We start from the raw sequence: 24,593 nt of genomic DNA, 5'->3' as shown, positions 1-24,593 counted from the left end.
CCTAGGTGGGAGGTTTGCTTCCCTTCCAACCTGCCCCTTCCCGCTGCAGCTCCTCCTAGAGAGAAGAGGCCTGGGCTCCGAGCGCCATTGCCGGCCCGGGCTCCCCTCCCCCACTGCTCTTTCTCTGTTTCTCGGGGGAGTGGGGGCGGGCGCCTCCTCCGATAGAGCGGCTATTGTGACCTTCCCTGGAAGAGCGGGAACCCAGCCGAGTGTGTACCGCCTGCGGTGGCGGGGGAGGAGCCGGCTGTGTGTGCAAACCTCGGCTCGGAGGGGAAATAAATAAAACTTTGCAACCTCGGGCAGTAGGGCCCTTCAGAGGGCGTTTGGTTGTGTTTAGACTACGGTGTTTCCTAACACTAATTGCAGGCTCAAAAGGAGCAGAATTTATGGCGAAAGCCAAGGCGGCTTGTTTATAATTTATGAAGTTTTAAATGGCTGTGTGGCGGGCCCCGCTCTCGCCCTCCCCAGACGCCCCACCCGCGCCAGGAGCGGCCCAGTGCGGCCCATCCAAGGCGTTCTCAGAGGCCTCGGGAAACCTTTCTCCAAAAAGCAGCGAGCAAGCCGCAGATTGGTCCCAAAAGAACTCCTCCACCCAACTAGAGAGGGTGCCTCGAGGGCCGAGGGCGGCTGCGGCTGCCTGGATAGGGAGCCCCGAATCCCGCACCTCTTTCGAGCCTGAGTGTGAGAGGAAGCTGATGTCAGCCGGCCTAGACACCGTTTAAAGTATAATCCATGGAACCCCAAGCCGCAGATGACACTTGGGACCTTGCAGACACCCGCAGACTCAGCAGATACTCCTGCGGTAACAAACCGCGCTGGAAAACGCCTGGAGCCATGATGCATTATGTATGTTTATTATTACTTATGGTAGGAAGAGGAGATGAGGGAAAACCGGGCTGAATCTAAACAGCCTAACAATTCATCTATTTAATATTTAGCCAGTTAAGAAAAGTTGTTATCCCTGCAAGGCAGCAGGCTCTTCTTTGATGTCCCTAACAGTTTAAAAAATAATTCCTTACAAGACAATTAGAAATTCTGCCTATGGACACAAATTTCATAGAAAACAATGTTAAGCCTTGAGAGTGGGTAAACTATCCCTCCGGTTGAAGCCATTTATTCCGCTGATACACCTCTACAACATTTATACTTCAAACCTGCTCAGAAAAGGTGAAATTTAGCAAAAAGATAACCCCCTCCCACCCCCAATCTAACATGCCATTTAAAAAACAGCACAAAGGAACAAGGAAAACTAAATATTTTTTAGCGTCGTTATTTAGCAAAACACAACCATCCAAATAGAAACTATTGTTCCACCAGAAGATTAGAAGTTAAATTATTTCCACACAATAGAAATTTCACCTCGTGTCACTGGGGATGTAGTAGGGGTTGCATTATTTGTCAAACCAAATAAAGATGTGTGGGCCGACTTTGCAGAAATACAAAGAATTGAACCTTATCTGAAGGCGTTTTCCAAGTGCCTCCTCCCAGAGAAGGGGGTGGAAGTTGTCCAACCCTAGCTAAAGCCACGCAGTTATTTACAAAATGGTTATAAATCCTTGGAGACATTTTTTTGCCCATTTAGTAAAAAGGAACAGGAGTAAACAAGGTGTTTATACTTATGTTCCATTAATGAAACTTTTATTATTTTACATTACAGGGAATGTTTGTTTTCTTTAGAAATTAACCACCAACCACTATAAAGGAAAAAGTCGTGACAGCACTTCCTAGAGAAAAGGCTTAGGTGCGTGTCTCCAAATGATCATTTCTTTTTCTGCACCTTAGCTTTTTCGTAGCTCAATTCTTCTTAGGATTTCTTGTGTCTTTTTGATTGTCAGTTTTCTTTCAAAGTTTACTTTTTATTACTTAACACAGAAAAGTGAGCTCTAGCCTTCCCAGTGTAAATGAAATCTAAAAAGGTCGACTTGTGTCTCGAAAGAGAAGGGTAGAAATAGCAAAGCAGGAACAGCGCAAAGCACTACCCAAATCAGCTTTCTAGGTTTGCATCCTCAGACTTCTCCCCCACTAATGTCAATAGCTGGGTTGTGATCAAGTATCTCTAGAACCAGTGTGTGCACTAGATTCCAAACACATGGAAAGAAATATTTAAAAGGGTCAGCGTATTTGGGGGCCTTCCACTGAGATTGTAGGAAAGATAAAGGCAGTGATCTACTTGCAAGTGTGTGTTAACACAGATACTGTTCCGACTGAGAAAAAAAAAATTTATTCTAAATATTTGTTCAAATAGTACCAGACAATTTGAAATCAATAAACTGTGTCGAGTTGGAGGGCTACGGCTGTTAAGAAATGAGTAACGGGCGTCGTATGACTACCCATGAAGAACCATTCGCGGTCTTAATCCTTTACATCAACTACAAACACCAGCCACGGTTACAACTGTTCAAAACTACTCTCTCAACTAGTTCAGACCAACGGGCCTGAAGAGATGAAATGTGGCCCCTGCGGCCTGGGAGCGCGTTCCTAAGCTGGCCGGAGAATTCTACAGATATACACATAAATACATTAAGACGAGGATAAATAATCAGAGAAACGAAATGACTCGCTTCAAATAATAAATACAGATTGTTGAGTCCGATGCAATCCTTACGGACGGGAAGGAGCTCATAAATTAAGGTCTCCGCAGCTAGGCTAGACACGGGCCGGGCCCGGAGCTCCCCCAGCTCCGGTCCCTGCGCAGAGAGCGCTGCCGAGGGAACTGACTTACCTTCGGGACCCCATTACCAGACTAGAGGCCCTCGGCTCGCAGTCTATGGTACTGTCAGGCTTACCGAGGAGAATCCTTGCAGTTGATTTATGGCAAGTTACCCAAAGGAGGAAGCGCCTGGAGGGGAGACCCAGCCGCAGGCCTCGGGCGCCGCTGGCCCGAAGCTAGGGAGGCAGCGACCCGGCCGGGACCAGGGAGGGGTCGCCCTGCCCCGCGGGCCCCGCCCGCCACCCCGCCACCCAAGCAAAGGAGGTAATTGCGCCACGAGTTCGGGCCGTCGGCAGCCGCTACAGATGTGTCAGTTTGGGGGCCTCGGGCAGGCGTCCCTGAGACGAGTGGTGGGCCGAGAGATCTGTGTAGGTGGGGTGCGGGTCGCACGGTCCGTGGTGGTGGTTGCCGGGAATCTGCGCGGCGCAACTGTAGTCCACGCTCGCCGAAGACGGGTGCGAGAGGTGGCCGAGGTTGAAGACCGGCCCGGACGCGGGCGCCATGGAGTCGACGAAGTTGCCGCCCACGTACACCGGGCTGCCCTGCAGGTTGGCGCTGGCGAAGCCGCCGCTGTTGCTCGCCATGGGGTGGGGCTCGAACTCGGGCGCCGCGTAGCGCTTCTGCTGCGGCAGGCAGCTGCTGAGCGGCGCCGTGTAGGCGGCCAGGCCGTACATGTTGGGCTGGGACTTCGCGAAGGCGGGAGGCGAGGGCGCGTCGTAGGCGAGGCCCGGCACGGGCGGCAGCTGGCCCGAGTAGGCCACGTGGCCCGCGGAGCCGCCGAGCGGCGGGCTGCGTTCCGGGGACTGACCTGCTGGCGAGTGCAGGATGCCCTTAGCCTTCTGGTCCTTCTTGTACTTCATGCGTCGGTTCTGGAACCAAATCTTGATCTGGCGCTCGGTGAGGTTCAGCAGGTTGGCCATCTCCACACGGCGCGGCCGGCACAAGTAGCGGTTGAAGTGGAATTCTTTCTCCAGTTCCACCAGCTGCGCGCTTGTGTATGCGGTGCGCACCCGCTTGGACGCTGGGCCCGGCGGGCTCTTGTCCTCGCAGCTCTCTCCTGGACAAGGAGGGAGAGAGGGGACGCTGAGAGGGAGAGTTGGGGACACCCAGGGCTGGAAAGGGGTGCTTCCCTGATTCCCTCCTCTTCCTTCTCCTCCCACTTTAATCCTGGGTGGAGTGGGGGAGGGACATTTGAGAAGTGAGACTAAGGAGAAATTCACCGGCCACAGGCCTACCAATCAGTCGCACCTGAAACCGCCATCAGCCGGTCTGAGGTTCGATTCCCTCCGCTTAACCCCTCCCCTCCAGCCTAGTCCATCATCCCGTCCCAAAGGCCGCGGTGGAATTTAATGGGAGACTAGTAGCAGCTGGTAAGGCCCCTCCTCTGTCACAGAGGGCCAGACTTCTTTGAACTCTCCTTCAAGCCTCTGCTGGGGGAGGGGGCTGTGGGGGAACAGACCCAGCCTGCCTTGCTCTGGGGGCAGGTTCCTGGGCAAAGCACTTAGGGAGCCAGGCCTGAGGATGGAGATCCTAGCACCTCATTCCAGCCCAGCTTCACCCAAGAGCTCTGCGTCCAAATGCCCGGAGGTGGTAAACCATAAAAATACTGCCCTGGGGTTTTAGGGAATCCAAGGCTAGGCTGGGAGCATTTTGAATATTGCAGTGCTAGGACCAACAGCCTCAACACTGGTTTCCACCACCCCTGCCTGCCACTTCTCTCAGCAGCTTGTCCACTCCCTCTCTGGGAAGACAAATGGATTTCTCCTGAGAGGGAGGGCCTGCGCCTGCAGCTGGGAAGAAGGGGCTGGAAAAGGAGCTCACAGGCTGTGCAAGACTCTCCCCTAGGAGCAGCATCCCCTGAGAGCAGCAGGCAACCCAGAGACCTGATAACAAGCTAGCTACATCCCAGGCTTCAAACCAGCCCTCAACCTGCAAGCAAGTACATCTACCTGAAGATAAACCACAACACAGAACACAAGGCCAGAAAATTTCAGAAACCAAGCAGGCTGAGAAGAGAGAGGTCGTGGGCCTCTGGGCTCCTGGCCCTGCCCATCTTCTTCCACAAACCTGAATGAACCCACAGAAGATCTAGAGTCAATTCTAGAGTCGCCCTTTCCAGGAAGAGAAAAACAAAACTGCTCCTGTTTCAGAGCATACTACTCTTCCCCTAGGATATGCCCCTCCATGTAATAGAGTTGTTAGGATGGGGAGAATTGGGCTGGGCTGGGCCAAATGTAGTTCCATAGTTATGCCCTGGTTGGTTTCAAATGCACCATTCTGTTATTTTATGGTGTTGGGCAAGTGACTTAATATCTCTCACAGTTTTCTTATCTATACAATGAGGATGTTATCATAATACCTGCTTCAAAATTTTCTTTGAAAAATTAAATGAGATAATACTTGTAAAGCACTTAGCATCGTTCTTAACATAGCAATCTATAGACTTTACTTATTAATTTAAGAGACTAGGATTCATGTGGTATGTACTACATAACCATCTGGGCTTAGGGGTCATACTTGTCTTCAGGTCTTAAAGAGACATTGGATGGAAAAAAGAGCTAAGTTATGACCGGCAGCACAGGAAAGCAGATGTTAGGTCAGTATAAGGAAGAGCTGTCTATTAGTAACTATAAGACTTGCTCAGCACAAGCACCAACAGCCTGAAATGGAAGTGAGCCCCCTGTCACTGTAAAGGTAGGACCCCCAATCAGGGACACTAAAATGGGACATTTCTGTCTCTGTAGAAGTTTAGGCATATGCCCTTCTGCACATCCAGCCCTGAGTCTCTTGGTTCCTAGGTGAGCTAGCTTCTTGGGGTCAGTGCGGAGGGGACTTAGCCCAGGGATAAGCTCACTCAGAGAGCTACCTGCAGTGGCACAGCTGTTCTTCTGCTTGGAGTTCTGTCGGGACTCTTTCATCCAGGGGAAGATCTGCTTGCTGATGGTGGCTGAAGAGCCAGAAGCATTGGGTCCACCCTTGGCCTTCTTGGCAGGCACTCCACCTCCAGGATTGGGGGGTGAGGATGGGGGCAGAGTCGGTGGTGGAGGAGGGGGCTGTGGTGGCTGCTGCTCTGAGTTCAGACCAGGAGGCTGGCTGCCACCACCCCCACCCTGGCTGTTTCCAGTGCCAGGCCTCATGCAGCTGCCATTGAGTTCAGCCCCCTTGTGGGCTGGCACTCGTAGAGGTGCAGAGCTCTGTATGGAGCAGGCAGAACCTGGGTAATCAGTGTCCAAGGAGTTGGCAGCAGCAGGGGGTGGATAACGCTGATGGGAGGTACTGTAGCCATAAGTGTCAGTGGCTTTGCTGTAGCCATAGCCTCCAAAGAGTCCTGGGTTTTCATAGTAAGCAGCCTTCTGCATCGTGCACTCAGGAAACTCCAGGGCCTGCTGACCCTGCTCAAATAACATTGACCACTACTGTCTCCTTCACTGCCACCTCCAATGTCTGCCAAATCCTGAGAGAGCTGGGGCAGCCCCAAGCTCCAGGTGACCTGCAGAGAAGAAAAGTGAGAGGCCCCAGCAGGACTGTCATTGGCGAGACCAATCAATACAGAGGGACTAGTTTAGACTCTCTGCTTCTCACTTAATAGTGAGTGATCTGGAGTTCTATAAAGTTCAATTTATTTGAACCTTTGGAAAAGTCTGAAAGAATTTCTTATAAGCATAAGAAAAGATTGGTACTTCTCTTTAGCTACATCCAAAGGAAGGGACTCTTCTCTTTTTTCAGATACAATTTTCTTTCTCCAAGAGTGTCAATTAAGCATTTGAAACTGCATGGAAAAGCACTTATGACCTCATACATTTTAATGGCTGATTATCTCCCTTGACTTTGAGCTCCGTGCAGGCAGGGACTGTGTCTTTCATTCCAAACATCTAGCCAGTGCCCCATATGTAGTAAGTGCAATAAATGCTTGTTGAATGAGTGAATGAAAGAATGGGTTAATCAACCATTGGGTCATCTCAGGGTTTTGATAGGCAAAAGAAAGCCATACAACACATGCAGAACAGTCAAAGCTCTCAAAAAAGTTTCTTCCCCCACCTGGTTTCAAAATCACAGCATCCTTCATGAAGACCCAGATAGTCCACTTTCCGGTGACAGGGTGAGAATCAGCACAGTTAGCTCTGTGAGTTAGCACTGTGAAATCCACTAGGAGATAAAAAAACAAGAAGAGGACTTAAGGACTCCCAGAGTAATACTGAGGCTAGAAAAATGTTTCTTCTCTTTCACATATGTTTTTCTAGACTCTTAACTTTTTCCTCCACTACTTTTACATGAATACCACTGAAAATGGGTGAAGAGATTTAGAATTTCAAATGTATGAAGTATGATTGATTGAAGAATGCTTTATATTATGACTATCATTTTTATCCTGTATCTATTGTATAGATATTATTGACTTCTGCTCTGGATTGTCCATTCTATCACCACCACCACCAAACTCACAACCAGTGAGAGAGCCTCTTTTGGCATGATGAATGGACCCAGAATAAGAAGGGGGAAAAATAAGAAAATTCTATGCCTTTTGTATCTTCTGATTCTTGATGGGGGGAGAGGAGTTTTGTTCTCACCCACCCAAACCTTCTCCTGAAAGGCTCCTAAGGAGTTAAAGTATAACTAATACCATTCAACTACTTTTGTCTGCTTGATAAAGAAAACTCATAGGTCAGCTTCCTGGTCTTACTTTTTTTATTTCTGCTTTCAGGCAACTTTTCTTCCCTACAACTCTCTGGTTTACATCATGCTCATTATGATGGACCACATTATCTAGACAACTTATGTGGCCTAACAAATTTGACCACTAGTACCAAAATTGCTCCTCCAGTCACTCCTTTACCCTCCACTTTCACAAAAAAGCCTAACCTGATTTTCTAAAAATTATTTATATTATAGCCTTTGTTTGGTAGTATTATTGCCCATTTTTGTTTTAAAATATAAGTGAATATGTCATTTATCTTTTTTATTATTAAAGATTTTACTTATTCATTTTATAGAGAAGAGCAAGAGTGAGAGAAAGAGAGCTAGAAGGGGGAGGAGCAGGAAGAATCAACTCCCATATGTGCCTTGACCAGGCAAGCCTAGGGTTTCGAACCAGCAACCTCAGCATTCCAGGTCAATGCTTTATCCACTGTGCCACCATAGGTCAGGCCACCATTTTATCTGGATAAGAGATAGGCCCTTCTCAGTAGGATAACAGAATACTAGAATGTTGTATTTTAGTAGTATTTTCTATGTTGTTATTAAATGTATGCAATTAGGATATCTACCCAATAAAACTGGTCTTAATCTTTCTTTCAATTCATTTTCTATATCATCCTCTGACTCTTAAAGTTACTGAATATCAAATGGACAGCTACCTCCTCATCCTGTGATTAATATTTATATGTATCTGTCCCTAGGCAAAAGCACCAGGTACTCTGGGTTTGGTTAAATCTCTGTACTTTTCTGGGATTCTGCTTCTAGTCTTTGGGCCCTCTGGATGTCAAAATGGTCGTATTTGACACTGAGACCACCATAACTCACTGCTGCTTCTGTCATTCCATTTACAACTATGGAAGCAAAACATCCATGCCCTCTTGCCTCCCAGGATGACCAAGTTTATCTCGATAGGTGGACCAGTCACATTAAAACAGCTTATGTATTTAGGAACTGACCAGGTATTTAAAACACGTGGCTTTACATACATATTTGCTGCTATAGCATATTCCTAGAAAACACTCTGTGTGCAAATGTCAAAGGTGCAAACACTGGACAGCTTCATGAGTAACCGCAGAGTGTGTTTTCTGTTCTCATTGTATTAAAGAATTTCAAGGCACACATAATGATGATTCACCACCCCAATATCCATTCCCAGAAACCAGGGCAGTATCCCTCTCCTAAAATTGGAAGGATTTTGCAACCTCTCCTCCTAAAAATATATAGTGCCCTAAAGAAACCACCCCTCCTGCAACAGAAAAACAGAACCTGAGGATATTGTTACAGAACTGGTTTAAAAAAGAAAAAAGAAAAAAACACCGCTTTTTTCTTTCCAGAAATCCCTACTCCTTGTGAACTCTGCTTGAACCTAAAAAGCTGGAATGGGTCATAAATCACTTGGACAATGGTCAACTGTTCAGTGGCTCATCTTTTCGATCACCTCCCCCCCTTCTTTAAGGCTTTCTTTTTTCGCCCTCTGGTACCTCTGCTCCTGTGGGCTCTGGGACCCAAATGCCTTGGGGTGAAGACAAGCTCCTATAGGGGGAGGGGCAGCCTTCCAAGTCCTCAGCTGCCCTGTCCCCTCACTCCTCCTCTCCGCCACCCCCCCCCAGACTGGGGAACTGGTGGGACAGCCTCCCCAGAACCCTGCCCGCGCCATTCCCAGCCCTTTCTTGAGAAGGGGCGCCAAACGGGGGTCTGGGCCGTCCTTTCTCGAGGTCCCAGGAAGTTGCCCAACTTAGCTCAGAGGCCCAACCACAGTCAGGGCCCAACAGTGCCCAGCTGGAAGGAAAGCTGCCTGGCCTCTGAGCAACCACCACCCGCGCCCCTGGCTGCGTTGGCCCGCCGCGCCCACCGCGCCTCCCAGCCGCTGAATCCAGATACTTGCTACTGCACTTAATTCTGCCCGGGATCAATACCTAATATGATACCGAATAAATAAAAGGCGCTCGCAGCGGCCAGGGGACGGGGTTATTAAGCAGCTGGAGCTCTCACGGTGCATATCAATGCACCTGTCATTGTGGTTTGTAACAAAATTTATGACTGCGAGCCACGGAGGCAGTAAACGCTTCAGTAAGGAATGAAAAGAAAAACACTTCCCCAGGCCCGGCATTTTCAGAAGTGGAAAACAGGCTCAGCGTAGGAGGAAGCGCTGCAAAAGAAAGCCCTACTCCGCACTTTTCCCGGGCGCGCGCCCCCGGAGCAGGGGAATTATATAAAGTGGCCGGTGCCGCCTCTTGGAGCTGCTCTGGGCCGCCAGACGCTGGAAGGGAAGCGCGCAGCCTCTCCAGGACCGAAGACCTGCTGCCCGCCAAGCCCTGGGAACGACGGGAGGCCCGCTGGACGCTCGGAGCCGGACCAGAGCTTGCCAGCCCGCGGTGGTCGTGGAAAGGCGGAGAGGCTTGGGGAGGGAGGGGGCGGCCCTCTCCCGTCTGCGACTAGCACTCAGTGGTCGTAAATCACGGATGGGTAGTCAGTCTGTGCAAGTTGAAAGAAAAGGGGGAGGCGATGGTCCTCTGGTTGCTTCTGTTAGTCTCAGATTTTTCTGAGGTTCGAGTTGCCCTCGTCTCCTCTCCGTTTTGCCTCAACCAGGGCATTAGAAACCCACAGATCTCTTTCTGGCAGACACGGCTCATGTTGGGTATTCTCTTTAATTCACTGGACTGAACAATGATTCTTCCTCCTGTTGGCTTTGCTACTTTGGGGTTTTGTAACTGCTTTTTTTTCAGGTTTGCTTGAAAGGGGATATATTTACCCCATAGCTTTCTGCCCAACTCCAGATCTCTCAGCCTCAGCCTCTTCTGCCCTATGGGAGCCCTGAATGGGCCTTCTAAATCACTATTTTAGCCCAGATAACTCAGTAGGTAATACATCCTGCATTTAAGGCATTGGGATCACCCCATTAAAGAGTCATAAATTTGAAGGCCGATGATCGGTTATCATGTAACAACAGGCAGCAGTTCACACTAAGGTGATCCACTTCAAAGCCGCCCTTTGTTTTATGTCTTGATGTATGAATCCTGATATGGCTTACTCTGAGTTGCAAAACAGATGTAAATGTAGTGGAAATTATTATTTTTTTAAATCATGTCACCTACCACAGCTGTCTATGAGTCTGTATATGAGCATTTTCTCAAATTTTGTCTCTAACTCTTTTTGTAGGCTCTTTGGGTTTCTTTAGAAATTCTGTTCAGGCGGATCTGGAACAAAATGGAAAACTCCATGGCAGCTGGTTCTTACCAACACTCACAGGTCAAGAGGCTTTACCTCCTTCAAAGGTGTCATAATCAATGCGACTCTTATAAAATGTGCCTGCAGCCTCAGGGTGTCTTCTCCCAGGCAGAATAGAGACTCGGTTAGCTCCTGGGGAGCGAGTGGCCTTTGACACCGAAATCCTTGGCTGGATAGGGGAAGGGTGTGTCAGACCTGAGGAAAGGATAAGACCCGTGGTCTTGGGGTGGGCCACATGGGTCAGAGGTGCAGGGAAACCAGTCCCTATCCTCCTGTTCCAACCAAACTCTAAATGCTCCAGGTTCCCTAGTCCCCCAGGCCAATCTCAGTCTTCTAAGAGCAGAGGAGAGGGATTGTGTAGAATTAGAGTGAGAAGGGGGCTACAGCGCACCAGAGAAGGATGGTGAACATACAGACGGGCCTGGATGAGTCCCAGTGAATGGCTGCCCAGGCAGCTCAGGCAGCCCCAGAGAAGAGGAAACTGGGCGCTATTTCCCGTTTTGTACATTATATATGGATAATTTTCCTGAGTTTATTTTATTCCAGTAAGTATCCACCACACTCCTCGTCTGAGTTTCCCACACGCCTTGTTAGAAATCAGGCTGCAAACCGCCTAAGAAACATCTCTTCCACCCTCACCCCCAAACAGACCGAGCTGCCCACTAATGCCGGTGTTCAGTGGGTACCCGCCCTTGCCAGGTGAAAGTAGAGACACAATCCTCTCTCTTGCATCTGCCCTGTGCAATTTGTTGACTCAGTAGTTTGTAAACACTAAACCGCGCTGGGAAAGCCCCATACAACGCATTCCGGGCCCTTCGAAAGAACAGTGCGGGCAGCCATAAGCCTTTGAAGTGACCTTTGGCTCACGCAGCAATAACTCACCCTTAATGAACACCCAACGGAAGCGCCTCGGAGAGATCCCGGCTCGGTAGAGATCCTAACATCACGCCTCAACTTCAGCTTCCCAGCCGGCCGGGATCCAGGGGGTCCACTCCGCTGAGCCAGCCCCAAGGATTTCGCGATGGAGGCGCTGGCGATGTACCCGGGCCAACGGCCTCGACCGGTGAATCCCGAAGCTGCTTTATATGATACATTCACGTGGGCGGACGTCAACTTTCGCTGCTTGATTTTTATTTTATTATTATTATCTTAAAAGGTTCTTTAAAAGTAGGAGCTTCCCCTCAGAAGAAGGGCTAAATTTTCACCCAGGGCCACGATTCCTGATTCCCGGATGAAGGTAGCTAGATTTTGTTTTCCCAGCCACGGAGGAACAGGGTAAGTTTGCGCCTGGTCTTTCCGGGGTGTGCGGTGCGCTCTGTGTGCAAGAGGCTTGGGGAAAGAAAAGTGATCCCCAAAGTAGACAAAGGTGGGCCGTCCAGAGCCCTCACAGCCTTCCTCTGAGCTCCCTCCCCAACCCACCCACCATCCAGCACCGGCAGACTTCAGCCTCCTGCATGTCCAGAATCCAAGGTTTAACCAGGCTGGCTCTGAGCCACCAACTCAAGTACCACTTCCACAGCCAAAAACTGGGGAAACTGGAGGGAATCCCGTCTGAGAGCTGTCAGTGAGGAACTAGGTCCGGATAGGCCCGGCCCTACACCCCGTCTCTCACCAGTACCCCGGAAAAGTCTTTAGGGTAGGAAGCCTTTAGGATAGGGTGCGGATTATTGAAATTTTCGAGAAGTTATAAGTGAGTGCTCCATGGGGCCAAATGAAATGCTGCTCGTAGTAATTGGATTCAGCTGACTAAGTTGGCAGGCGCGCAGCTCCAAGGCAGCAAGCGAAGAAAAATGTCCACTGACTTTAAGTTCTGATGGAGCCAACCACAGGCGATTGACAAAACAACTTTACTGCTCTCCTTTGATGGCGACGCCCCTGGCAGTGGGTTCCTCTCTTGCTGATGCCCGGTCCCAACCAAGGATGAGTCAATGCTCCTTGCTTTCTGGGTCCCTTCGCCACAGAGGCCCAATCTGACCCAGCCTGTGGCATTCCCATGAGCTTGGAGCCCTTCACTTGGACTCAGGTTGCTGCCTACTGGGGCTTTGCCCCCCCCCCTTAAAAGACTTAGGATAGATTGCCTGCCCCCCCCCCCCTGCCAGCAGCCATAGTACATAGTAAACAAAAGGATGGATAGGATGCAGAAGTCAAAATACAATTTTAGCTTTTATTCCTGGTTCTTGGAGAGAACCCAGAAACCCTACACCTTTTCTCTGCCACTCTTGCTGTCAAAACCCTAGATTAGTGAGGAGGAGTGTGGAGGAGCCTCCCAAACTATTCTGTGTAGTTTAGGGGTTCTCTTGAATTTGGGGAGAGAATCTTGAGTGGCACTTTAACCTTCCAGGAAAAAAAAATTAAGCCAAGAGCAAGAGATAAAGGCGTACCTATGTGGAACTAGCTCCCAGAACAATGCAGGGAGCTGGATGGCCACAGAGTTTATTTTAAATACATATAAATCAACCTGCCTGCGCCCAGCCGGGCAGCCCAAGACACAGAATTAATATGATGCTCCATCTTACTTTGACAATGACAGTGTAAAAAAAGTTTTTTTTTAATTCATTTTCAGCCCATTCTCATAACTGCACATTTACCCCCAAACACTTCCTTCAAACCCCTACCACTCACTGACCCTCTCCTCAAACTGCCACCTTCCTCTCCCCAACCCATGCCACCCGCCACCCTCCAAGCCTGGCAAGGTAGTGTGTACTTCCAACCTTTGAGTAGGCGGAGAGCATTCCCACAAAGCGCGCCTTGTTACGATTAATCACAGTCCTCGATGTATATGTAGAAGTGTATCTAGGTCTTCGCCGGCTTCCTCACCAATTGGCAATAATCAAGATCACAGATTACACAAAATGAATCATATTTAGTATCCCGTTCAGGGCAGCAAGCCGCCCCGTGCCCAAAGATTTCCATTTTGTCATGCAATTGCTTACCTGAATCCCAATTTATCATAAACCTGGTGTCCTCGGCCTCAGAGTGGACGCCAGTGGGGGGTAGAGCTAGCCTTCCCCCTTTGTCTGCAGACAACACTGTCCCAACCCTGGTCTTGCGTGCTCGCTGACGCGGCCATATACCCGAGCACACGGAATTCCCGGTAGAACGGAACCAGGCTGAGGTTCAACTACCAATAAACGCAGGAGGAACGAGTTAGTCCCCGAGCTGGCTTCGCCGGCACCGCGAGCCCCTCGGTCCACCCGGCCGCCTGTCTGCTCCCGGGCCCAGACTGGTGGCTACCGCGCCCCCACCCACTCCTGGGTTCCTGCCCAGTCCTCCCAGACCCCCCAGAGCTCAGGGTTTGTTTTGCTTTTGGAATGTGGTCCTTTCTGGATTTGGAGAGAGCCCCGGAAACCCCCTCATAGTCAGGAAATACAGACGCTGCCTTCAAATGCGAGCATATTTGTTCACGTGACCCCGAGGGAAGATTGTACTGATTGAGGCTGAAACTTTCACACCATCCAGCCCCCGAACACAGCCAGGCCTGGGGGCTGGGAGGAGGGGCGGGAGGCGTGGGATCCGGGCACCTTCTCAGCGGCAGACTTGAGCGGTTAGGATGAAGGAAAGCTCCCACCTCGCTGCTGGGGACAGACCCAGTGCCAGCCCGGCCGCGGACAGCGGATTGGGGGCGCTGGGGATCTTCCCTCCTGTGAACTCTGACCCTGGCCTAGCCTTCCACGAGACTGGGCCCGGGATGGGAATGTTAAAGCCGCCTGACTTAGAGGCTTCTCTGCAGGCGGCTGTGGAGCACCAGCTGCTTAGGGTTCTCTTTGCTCCCCGTCTGCGCCCAGCTCTGCGCCCTCACGCACCGGGGCGAGGCGCCGCCTCGGCGGACCCACTGCGCTCCCCGGCCCCCCGCGAGGCGGTTACCTTGTGGCACGGTGCAAGCTCCGGCCCTAGGGGGGGGGCCTCCCGCTCACAGACCAGGCCGGGTACCCCACTACAGTCACGTTGCCACCACTTGGGGCCTTGGCTCGGCCGGCGGACGCGGCAGAGAAGCGGCCACTTTGGGTAGCCAGGACCGGGCGCATACACAGCCCCCAGGATCCAGAACAGCTTCCCTTCTCTGCACCTTGCCGACCCCGCCGGGCTCCGCCAGCCTGGAGCGGCCGAGGTGCGGAGCTGCCTTTGCCGCGACCTGTCCGCCTCCGGATCTGAGCAGAGCCCACGGAGCCCGCAGGACCCGCGCCTGCCAGGCCGGGCCTCCCCGCTTCCTGCGGAGCCTCCGAACGGGCGCGGTCGGGTTAATCTGGGGGAGGAGGGAACTTATGTTCCAGAAATAATAAATCAGGACAGGTTCCCAGAACTCTTCGAGTGGTCGGGTAAAATTTAGGTAACAACCCTGCCTGTGGTCAGAAGAGCAACGCTGGGCGGCCGGGGGCCTGCTCTGGCCTCCAGCTGCGGGTCCCCACGAGCCCCGCTGCCTGCCCGGCCTGGCGTGTGCACCCCGGAATCCCACGGGGTGCGAGGGTCGCCGCCCCTTCCCTGCAGTCTCCATTCCACCGCCAGCTCTGCCTCCCGGCGGCAGTGAGCGCGGAGCAGAGGCCCCGGGGCCGCTTGCAAGGTCTCGGACAGGCGAAGGCGCAGGAACGTGCTCCGCAGCTGCGGGAAAGCCGGAGAGAGCGGTGTCCGGTCCTCCGCACTCCCCGCTCCGGAGGCCCAGTCACGTCCCGGGGGGCAGGGCGGGGGTCCAGCCCCCAGATCTGTCAGAGGGCCACTCTTCTTGTTCCCCTCGCCCGGCCTGGCTGGAGGCCCGCTCAGGACGCCCCTTGGAGCCGGACTCGGGGTGCCCCATGCCACCCCCCCCCAGGGGACCCCGTCCGAGGGACCCCGCCCCCAGCCTCCCAGCCAGCCTGCAGCAAGTGTTAATCTCCAGCTAAAGAGGGGGCCCCTTGGCGGGAATTTGTCTCCAAGAAAGGATCTAAGCTTTCTTCAATCGGAGCATATGTTCATAGAGCAATAAACCGGAAAGATTTACAGTCCTCGGCCGGCCCCCAACAGCCTCGCACCCTTTCAGGAATTACTTACGATGATTTATCACACCAACACGGGCAATTGTCACACTGATAAAATAGCCCGGATCGGTGCCCGCCGAGCCCGGGCCTTGGGAGGCTGTTGGCTGCTAGGCGGCCGCGGGGCCGAGGAGGCGTGTTATTTATTTATTTATTTGTTTGGTGGGTTTCTCCTGGGTTTACCACAAGATGTGGAAGTGGGTTGGAGTGGGTGGGGTTGGGGGTGGGAGGGGAGCCAATTATTATTGAGAAAAAAGGCGAGCAACTCGGAGAAAACACCCGGAATCTGCACTGGAGTTACTTGCAAAGCACATAAACATTTGTCATCTTTGAATAATTGAATTAATGTGTTATTGTTTGAATGTATAATTCATAACGGAGGAAACTTTGTCTCTGTCTGACGGGGAAATATACACACACCAAAAAGGAATCAAAACACACAGAATCCCAATCCCAAAACAACCAGCGCCGCCGCCAGCCTCCTGCTCGCAGAAACCCTGGGAGCCAACGAGAGGGAAGGAGGCGAATAAAGGGACTGTGTCCCCGGCCTCCTGGCGGGAGCTGCAGGCTACCGGGAACCGCTGCTGCTCCCAGCAGATAGACCCACGGCTGGGCAAGCCCGAGGTGTGCCGGGACCGGGAGCGGGATAGGTCTGGGAGCTCGAGTCTCCTCGGAGTGCAGAAGAAAAAAGGCTGAAATGCGAGGAGCAGGCGAGTGTCTGCGTCTTGCCCTGTCCTCTCCTGCACAATCGTCCTCCTCTTCCCTCGCGCCCCAGGGTCTCCCCCTACTGAGGCAAGGGTTTCTTCCCTCTGCCTTTATTTTTTATTCCCCCCCCCCTCAAATTAAAAATACAAAAATAAAAGGAAAGAAGGGGAAACTTTCCAGGGTGACAGGAGCAGTAGAGCTTGGTGGGGAGGGAGGGGAGTGGAGAAGCCACTCGGAAATCGTTATCTGTTGGTTAAAACCTGCCTGGGGTAAAATTTCAACTCGATTTTATAGCCTCCTATTATGACGCAAAGAAAAATTTACGACCCTCACTTGAAAAGAGGGCTGGGGCTTTTTCTCACCGGTTTAAGAATAGGCAGCAGATGCCGTGACAGCGACCATTGTTCCCGGCAGACACAGGCGACCGCAGCCCCGGCCGCGTGCGCCAGGCGCTCCCCCAGCCCGGCGGCTTTTTTTTTTTTTTTTTTTTTTTTCTAACTCCTGTTGTCTCGGAGCAGCCCACAGGCACCCTCGCCCCCTGTCCCCTCGCCCACCCTCTTTCACACGCAGACATATAAACTCGGCCGCACTCGGCAATTTTTCATAAGTGCAAAGCTTTGTTGAACCAAAGGTCACCATCCAAGCCACTAACAACTTCTCGCCAGCGCGCAGTTCCAAAGCAGGAAGCAAAGGGAACTATTTGTCAGCGGCTCTGACAACTAAATTCATTAAGGATTTAAATCTGAAGAAATAAAAGTCGCCAAAATATTTACCTGCGGGCTGCGCTCCGTCACCCGGGGGTGGAGGCCAGGGGCGCCGCGCGGGGGGCCACCCTGGGCGGGTGACATTCTTGGGATCCCTGCACTTTCCGAGTCGGAGAGAGCCCTTTGCGTGGCAGATTAATGACGACTCCCTGTTTCTTAAGGGACGTGCTGAATTAATTATTTCGCCAATCACGTGGTCAGGACTTGTAGAAATCTATTCTTATCATCTTCTTCGCACTTTGAAAATTCTCCGGGTTATGAAAGGCCCTCCCGCAGCTGCCGGTGAGCCGGGGCCGCCTGCCTGGGGCGGGGGGCAGGGAGGGCTCCCCAACATGGCGGGCTGGCGGGCAGCGCCGTCTGCTTGCCAAGGGGCCCCAGTTACTGTACTGTACGCTAGTAGTCTCGGTTAGGAACTCGCTTCCTCCTCACCCCAGCCTTGATTCAATACACACAGCCTTAGTGATGTATTGGTGGGCACAGGAGGAGCCATTAGCCACAAGACAGGCAAAGGACAATCATAAAATGTGTCTGAATATTTAAACTTCTGTCTGCACGCTTATAAATACACATGTCCACGCATCTGAGGGGAGCGCTTCCATATATTAAGGATACATGTCTGATTTTATGCACCCCGTTCATTTCCTGTCTGGAGCAAACACCCCCTACCTCATCTACTGCGGAACTCCTGCCTTGGCTCCCCTTCAAAGCCAGGCCAAAATGTGAGAAAGCCCTCACGATAAAAATAGCGCAGGCTATTTTTTATAGTGGGGAGTGTTTATTGTCTGGAGAGCAGAGAGGGCGCAGGGGGGTGGAGAGACAGGTGCTGGAGACCCCAGTGGAGCTGAGCAACACCTGAAAAGTAGGAACCCAAGACTGGAGGGCAGAGGGACCAGGTCTGAGCAGCCACCAGCCTGTCCCAGCTTGGCCCACCACTCAGCTCCTTACCCCTTCTCTTAGAGTTGGGGGGTGTGGAGGTCTCTCACCCACCACATCATAAACAGAGACTGAAGGGGTCTAGGGCTGACTGGAGCCATGCAGAAAGGCAACGTGGAACCTCCTTTCAGGCCAGTAACTTCCTATGACCCAGCAGCCTGAATTCAACACCAGGCTTACCAATGGTCACAAACTATGGTGGTTGAATGGGGAGTATGTATGTGTGGGGAAGCGTGTCACGATAGAATTGCTAAGCCTTACACAGTTTTAACCTTTGTATGCAAGGCACACTGAAGAAAACAAATTAAATTGTATTTAATGTTAGCTTTCTGAAGACTTAATGAAGAATGCTTCTGTGGAGGCACCAAACAGGAGGGAGATTTCTCTATACCTTTTATTACTTCAAATATAGATCAGTGAGTTACATCAAAACTACAGGCAACAATTAGTATAAATAATACTTTAATCAGTGGCAGCAGAACATTGGTCAATTCTATTTAAAAAGCATCTCGTGTGAACAGACACCATGGACTGACTGACAATGTCATCTCCCAGCTGCAAAGGACAAAGTGAGATGGGAGTCTGAGGAGCAATGTCCTCAGCAAACACTGCATTCCCCCTAGTCAAAACCTCAATACAGCTTTAAAACAGAACAGCAAAACAAAGACTTCTGGCTCATATTTGGGGGAACAAAGTGGAAACAAATAAAAGCAAATGGGCACTGAGACTTTCCACATCTAGCTTTCTCCAAAGCACGTTCCCAGATGGAAACTCATTTCCTTCCCTGCCCTAGGTGGTTGGGGGGGTGGGGATGGGGGGCTGCTGCTTCCCTGCCCCACTCTTAGGGGCCCAAATGGACCCTGGGGTCCAGTTGAGACCCCAGGGTCCTGGGCTGCCCTCTGGGCAATCCAGGCTCCATTAACATTTCAAAAGACAATCCCTGAAAGCTGAGAGGGAGAGCTGAGGATTTATAAACAAAGAAGTTGTTTCTCTGATTAAGTTACTTTCCTAAGTAATAGGGCTATGTTTGAGAATGAGCTTAGATTTTCCTCATAAAAATGTGCCTTTTGGTTTTCTTCTGTGGCAAGGGTGAAGATAATTAAGTAGTTTTGGTATTTGGTCTAAAGCTAGGGTAAATAACCTGAACATTTGGGAAGGGGGAAAATCTATATAATAATCTCTACTATACAGGGGTGGGCAAAAGTAGGTTTACAGTTGTGAGTATGAAACTTTATTCTTGTATTATTATTAATTATTGTATTATTTAGTTGTATTACAACTGTAAACCAACTTTTGCCTACCCCTGTATATGTAGCTGGATGTTGTGGAAATATATACTTTGTTTCCCATTCCCAAGAAGTTAAATGTATTCAGAGATTTGTGTTTTAGACAAGAAGCTTAGCAACTTTCCAACTTGCCTAAGGATAGCGATTCTTTTCAGATGCTACATCCAAAGACCAATCTCCATGTTAGAAGGAAAAAAGGGAGAAGGGTAGTTAGAGTCCAAAAGGTTAAGGGTTTAGAGGTCAGTCCTCTCGGCTGAAATACAGCTAATCGAATAGAAAATTTGTCCTCTGGATGAACCTGATTCTGTAATTTAGCCGAACTTCAGTAAAATACCTTTTCAGCTTCTCAACGTGAGGGCATTAAAAAAAAGACATCTTGACTATGTATGAACTCTGTGCTTTTTGTCATAGAAACAATGATGTGAATAATGCAGGAATATCCATCTTTAATATCCCGACGTGCTGATATTCAAGTATTGCCATGTGCAAGTCTGAGAGCCAGGCTCACCCCAAGGAGGAACAAAGAGCTGTCCCCAGGGTCTAATACAAAAGACCAAGGCTTGGAAGATACTTTAGAGAAGTGGAATTTCAGCCTAGGGACTTCAGTGAATACCTGCCCTCAGCTCTCAGGAGACAATCAAAGAACATCACTTCAGAGAAAGTCTTTTCTTTCCCCTACACTTAAATGTATTTTTTAAATTACACTGAAATCTTCTAAAGTGTTCTGAAGCACTAAAGAAATAACCCCTATTCTGTTGCTCTTTCGAACTCACCCTTCCTCCCACCCACTTTTGTCACTTTTCCATAGCTACAACCTGGGGTTTCTTTTTGGAGATCACGAGACTTTGGGATTTAAACTTTCGAAGCCTTGTTTCATTTGAGTATATGAACTCTGGTCATTACCTTTGACTCTCTTCCTCTTATCCACAAAGGCCAACATTTTAGAAAAATGAGCTTTGAACCCTTCCCAGGCAAGGCATAAGAAAAATGACTAAAGAACATCTCTCCTGTGGTTTGAGAATGATTGTTTTAAACCACTCTTCTCAAGGCAAGGAGGAGGGCCTGAAAACTTTTGTACTTTTACGATTTCTGTTTCTAACCTAATGTGTTAAGAAAAACTTTAAGATTCGTTTTAAAAATAAAAACTTCAGGGGAAAAAAACCTATGACCAACCTTTGTGGACTTCAATTAGTTTTTTCTTTCTTTTTTTAAAGTGAGATTTCCTCTACTTCCCACTGCAAACCCCTCTCACCCATATAGGCCATACACTGATTCCTAGAAAATATTGCTATATGGGCTATTTGGGCATTTGGAATCCAGTTGGAACAGAAAATTCAGTCATTATCTAATGACCCAGAACATAGAGGTTTTGTTTTCTTTCCCCAGAAGGAAAATGTTGGACCATTTGTTTCTTTCTTTTTTTCCCTTTCCCTCAATCACCCAGAACTGGTTGTAGCACAGTGCTGAAAAAGCACATGTGAAAATATATTTTCAAGAACTCAACTGAGAGTGGACCCTTTGATTCTCTCTGGAAGGATTAAGGGCTCCTACTCTCATTTCCGGGGAATGGGGAGGGGGTGGGCTTCAAAATGCCAGTTACAGCCAGAAGTAAGTCTGCACCTCTCTGATTCTTCTCCCTGAAACTCGGCCTCTTTCACCATCTTAAGTTTTTTGGCATTAAGATGTCAATTATATCTGTACCTTATTCCCCAACAAATAAATATTTAAGCAAATATAATCTAAACATAAAATAACCCGTTTTCATTTCTTTCTTAGACTCATTTCTTTGGGCATGGGGCCAGTGGGAACAAAATATATACATATATATTTTCTTCGCACCGAAAATTATATAGACAACCCAGAAAGTTCAGAAATCCTGGCCCAGCTCTCCTGCTTCCACTGAAAGCACCTAGCACAGGGGTGGGCAACCTGCTGCCTCAACTCCCCCACATTATTAAACCACCAAGATCCCTGGAATGGTGGGGTGGGGGTGTGATGTTCAAATTCAAATTGGGATAAAGCATTCAACCTTCATTTGCAAATTCAAATTCCAACAGCAGAGATTTTCATGAGTTTAATGACTCACCAAGGTTTTATGTTCTCAGTAGCTCCTGCCATATGATAATATACTTAGAGAACCCCTCCCCCCCTCCCACTTCCACACCCGCTCCGGGGAGGGGGCAGCCCTCGGGCAGGATGCTAACCTAGTCCGAGGGCGGCCTGCAGGTCCCAGGTCCACCCTACAGTACCTTAGAGCCCAACGAGGTGACAGTAGGCTCGGCCTGCCCCCGAAGCTTCGGCTCAGCCGGGAGTGCAGGGAGGGATGGGACCAGGGTCCCCACTTCTATAAGGTCGTCAGGTCCGTGTGGTGGTCCTTGGCCAGTGGCTGCAAATGCTGGCCCAGGGCAGCTGAGGAGCAGGAGGAGGACGACGAGGACGAGGAGGACCTGCCTTTGGTGTTGGGCAGCTTATGGTCTTTTTTCCACTTCATCCTCCGGTTCTGGAACCAGATCTTGATCTGGCGCTCCGACAGGCACAGGGTGTGAGCGATCTCAATCCGACGGCGCCGTGTCAGATACCTGTTAAAATGAAATTCCTTTTCCAGTTCTAGGACTTGTTGCCGGGTGTAGGCTGTCCGAGACCGCTTAGGCTCCCCGCCGGTGTAGTTGGGGTTCACTGAGAGACAAAACAGACAGCACGGTCAGGTCAGCCGGCCGCCAGTTAGGCCCTGGCCAGCGCTGCTCACTTCCTGGCGCGCCGGAGGCCCGGGGCCCTCCCCGCTCCGGCCGCTCGCCCTCCCTCCCTCTCCTGGCCACACACTCCCTCCTGCCCAGCCCTCCACACCCCCCCAGGGGCAGGCAGGGTCCTCAGCTGTGCTCCCACCTCCCGGGCCCACCAAAGCTCCAGGATTCCCAAGCATTTTGGAAAGCTCTCTTTCCTCTACCGTGTACCCTCTGCTCTGAAAATGGAGTCCTCCCCCACCCCATCCCCATCCCCATCCCCACCCCCTTTTCTTGCCCACAGACACGCAGCCGGCCACATGGCCCAGGCCTGCTCCTCTAGCTATAAAAATTTATGGAGAGAGTCCTTGAGGCCCCCGTGGAAGCTCTCCATCCCCCACCCTCGCACCCCTCCCCGGGCCCAGGCTGCTGGCCGCACCTTACCGGAATTCACATGCACCTTCTTCATCCACGGGTAGACCACGGCCGGCTGCTTGAGCGCCGTCCCGGGGGGCGGCTGCTTGGGGCCGCCCGGCTGGCTGCAGGCCCGGGCGCCCGGCAGGGGCGGGGGCGCGGGGGGCGCGGGGCACGGCTCCCCGGGGGCGCCGTAGTGGCCCCCTGGCTCCTGCGCGTGGCCCCGCGTGGGCAGCGCCGAGCCCGGCCCCGGGCCGCCGCCGCCGAAGGTCTGCTCGCCGAAGTCAGGCCGTGGGTAGAGCCCCGGGCTCTGGAAGTCGGCACCCTGAGCGCCTCCGCCGTAGTAGTCGGCTCCCTGCTCGCTTAGGTAGCCGCCCTGTAGATACTCCTCGCAGGGAGGGAACTTGGGGTCCACATACTTGGAGTTCACCATATACGAACTCATGGCCATTAATTTCAGAAGGTAGAAAATACTAATTTTTCTCGTGTTGTCTTTTTTTCTGCTTCCATAGGGCCCTCCTACTTGCTGTCAACTGAATAAAGTTGGCGGCCATGTGACCAGGCCAGCCAATGGCGAGGAAGCGAGTTTATCACCGGGTTGGTGAGCATCTCATAATTTTAACAAATTTAACTAAATAACATACGTGTAATCAAGTGACTCGCTGTGTCACATTCGAGGGCCCCCACCAGAGGTTAATGTACTTCCCATCCCCAGTCCTGTCATTCCCCGAGGTAATCCCAGCTTTGTCAGCCACTGACTGCTAACCTCGACTGCCCTCTCCACTCGCCGACCAGCCTGCACACAGCTCCCCAAAGTGCGCACAGTTCAAGGGGAAATGAATTCCCACGTCTGTTGGGGTGCTGGCACCAAAAGGCGGGTGGGCAAGGGAGCTTCTGAGCTGGACAGAGTCCACAGCAGGCAGGGCTACTGCCAACCCAGCCGCGGGAATGGTCTCCACCATACAAAGGCTAAGTCCCGGCTTTGTCTTTGTCAGGGTCACCCAAAAGTGACCACACTCTAGCTGGCCTGAATCATTTTAGGCAATGAGTAACTGCCACGCTTCCTGCGACTGCTCCAGCTGGGAGTTTCTAGCCCAAGCCGGGCCTTGCAGGTATGGCAGGAGGCACCCACTGCCTCAGTTCGTGCGGCGGAGGGGCGCACAGGAAGATGGTGAGAGCACCCCACACCACCCAATGGGTCCCTAAGGACCCTGAACTCCTTTGCAGCTTGCCTTCTCCCCACCCAGTAGTCAATGACCAGAGAGCCCCTCACTGGGCACCCTCCAACCTCATGCTCCTTGGGGGCAGAGCTGGGGCTCCCTGGCCTCCTACCTCACTCCCCAGTCCCACAAAACCTAGGTTTCTGGCCCTGAATTCATGCAACCAACTGTAGGTTTACACAGGAGCCTCTGTATAAAGGTGAAGGGTTTCTCGAAGAAAAGGGTGTTCTGTGTCACCAAGCTCAGTCGATCCTCCTGGATTCCAACGTAATAAAAGAGAAAGAGGCCACTGACCCAGCATGGCTGCCTCTGGCTTCTCCTTCTGACTCAGGTTATTTCTGAGAAAAGTGAAGTTTTTGCATCGACCATATATTCCCCTAGAATCGAATCTGTGACTATGTAGATACCACACAAATTCGGTTCTACAGGGTATATATAGACAACGTTACTACCTCCAGGTTCCACCCAAATCAGGTCCCCAGACCGCTGCCAGCCTTGGCCTCTTCTTCAGAGCCACTGCCAGCCTCACACAGCCATCTGCACTTTCAGAGATGGTTCAGGTAGCCTGGAGGGCTGGAGGCGATTTGCAGCAACGAGCTCCCCGTCTTTGTGCCAGGGCCCGGGTTACCGAGCGGCCAGAGCAGCCAAGGAGCAAGGGCAGTTTTCTTAGGGAATAAAAAATCCATCCCAGAAACGGTAGTTTTATTATCCCCAAGCTCCAGATCCAAATGCCCCCCCCCCTTTATTAGTGGTATTTTTCAGGAAAAGGCAAAGGCCCTCAGAAGCAGAAAAAATGGCAAGAGAGGAATATCCTCTATCCATTCTTTTTCCCACCGCGGGACAAACCAGGTTGGCTAACAAAACTAGTTCTTCCAAAAGTTGCGCATTTACCTTCCTGGGCCCTGAGCCTGT

General features: G+C 51.0%; 2 protein-coding genes across 3 annotated transcripts; both read right to left on the bottom strand.

The window, feature by feature from the left end:
• Window positions 1-818: 818 nt before the first annotated feature.
• On the bottom strand, window positions 819-11,830 carry HOXD3 (homeobox D3). The gene is made up of 4 exons (XM_066345479.1): window positions 11,516-11,830; window positions 6,749-6,856; window positions 5,577-6,200; window positions 819-3,767 (listed from the first exon to the last, which is right to left on the bottom strand). The coding sequence occupies exons 3-4, from the start codon at window positions 6,115-6,117 to the stop codon at window positions 3,010-3,012; spliced, it is 1,299 nt and encodes a 432-aa protein (XP_066201576.1). The 5' UTR covers window positions 6,118-6,200; window positions 6,749-6,856; window positions 11,516-11,830; the 3' UTR covers window positions 819-3,009.
• HOXD4 (homeobox D4) lies at window positions 6,763-23,936 on the bottom strand. 2 transcript variants are annotated; one of them, XR_010746615.1, is made up of 3 exons: window positions 22,492-23,936; window positions 21,577-22,003; window positions 6,763-6,856 (listed from the first exon to the last, which is right to left on the bottom strand). XR_010746615.1 is itself a non-coding variant. In XM_066345482.1 (2 exons), the coding sequence occupies exons 1-2, from the start codon at window positions 22,910-22,912 to the stop codon at window positions 21,672-21,674; spliced, it is 753 nt and encodes a 250-aa protein (XP_066201579.1). In that variant the 5' UTR covers window positions 22,913-23,936; the 3' UTR covers window positions 18,422-21,671. The 2 variants fall into 2 exon arrangements, 1 of the variants encoding a protein (XP_066201579.1); XM_066345482.1 differs by lacking the exon at window positions 6,763-6,856 and having other exon boundaries at window positions 18,422-22,003.
• Between the last annotated feature and the right edge of the window lie 657 nt (window positions 23,937-24,593).

Source organism: Saccopteryx leptura, chromosome 7, assembly GCF_036850995.1.
Source record: "Saccopteryx leptura isolate mSacLep1 chromosome 7, mSacLep1_pri_phased_curated, whole genome shotgun sequence".
NCBI lineage: Eukaryota > Metazoa > Chordata > Mammalia > Chiroptera > Emballonuridae > Saccopteryx > Saccopteryx leptura.
Note: the sequence above shows the minus strand (reverse complement) of the source record. Positions and strands in the feature narration are given on the sequence as shown.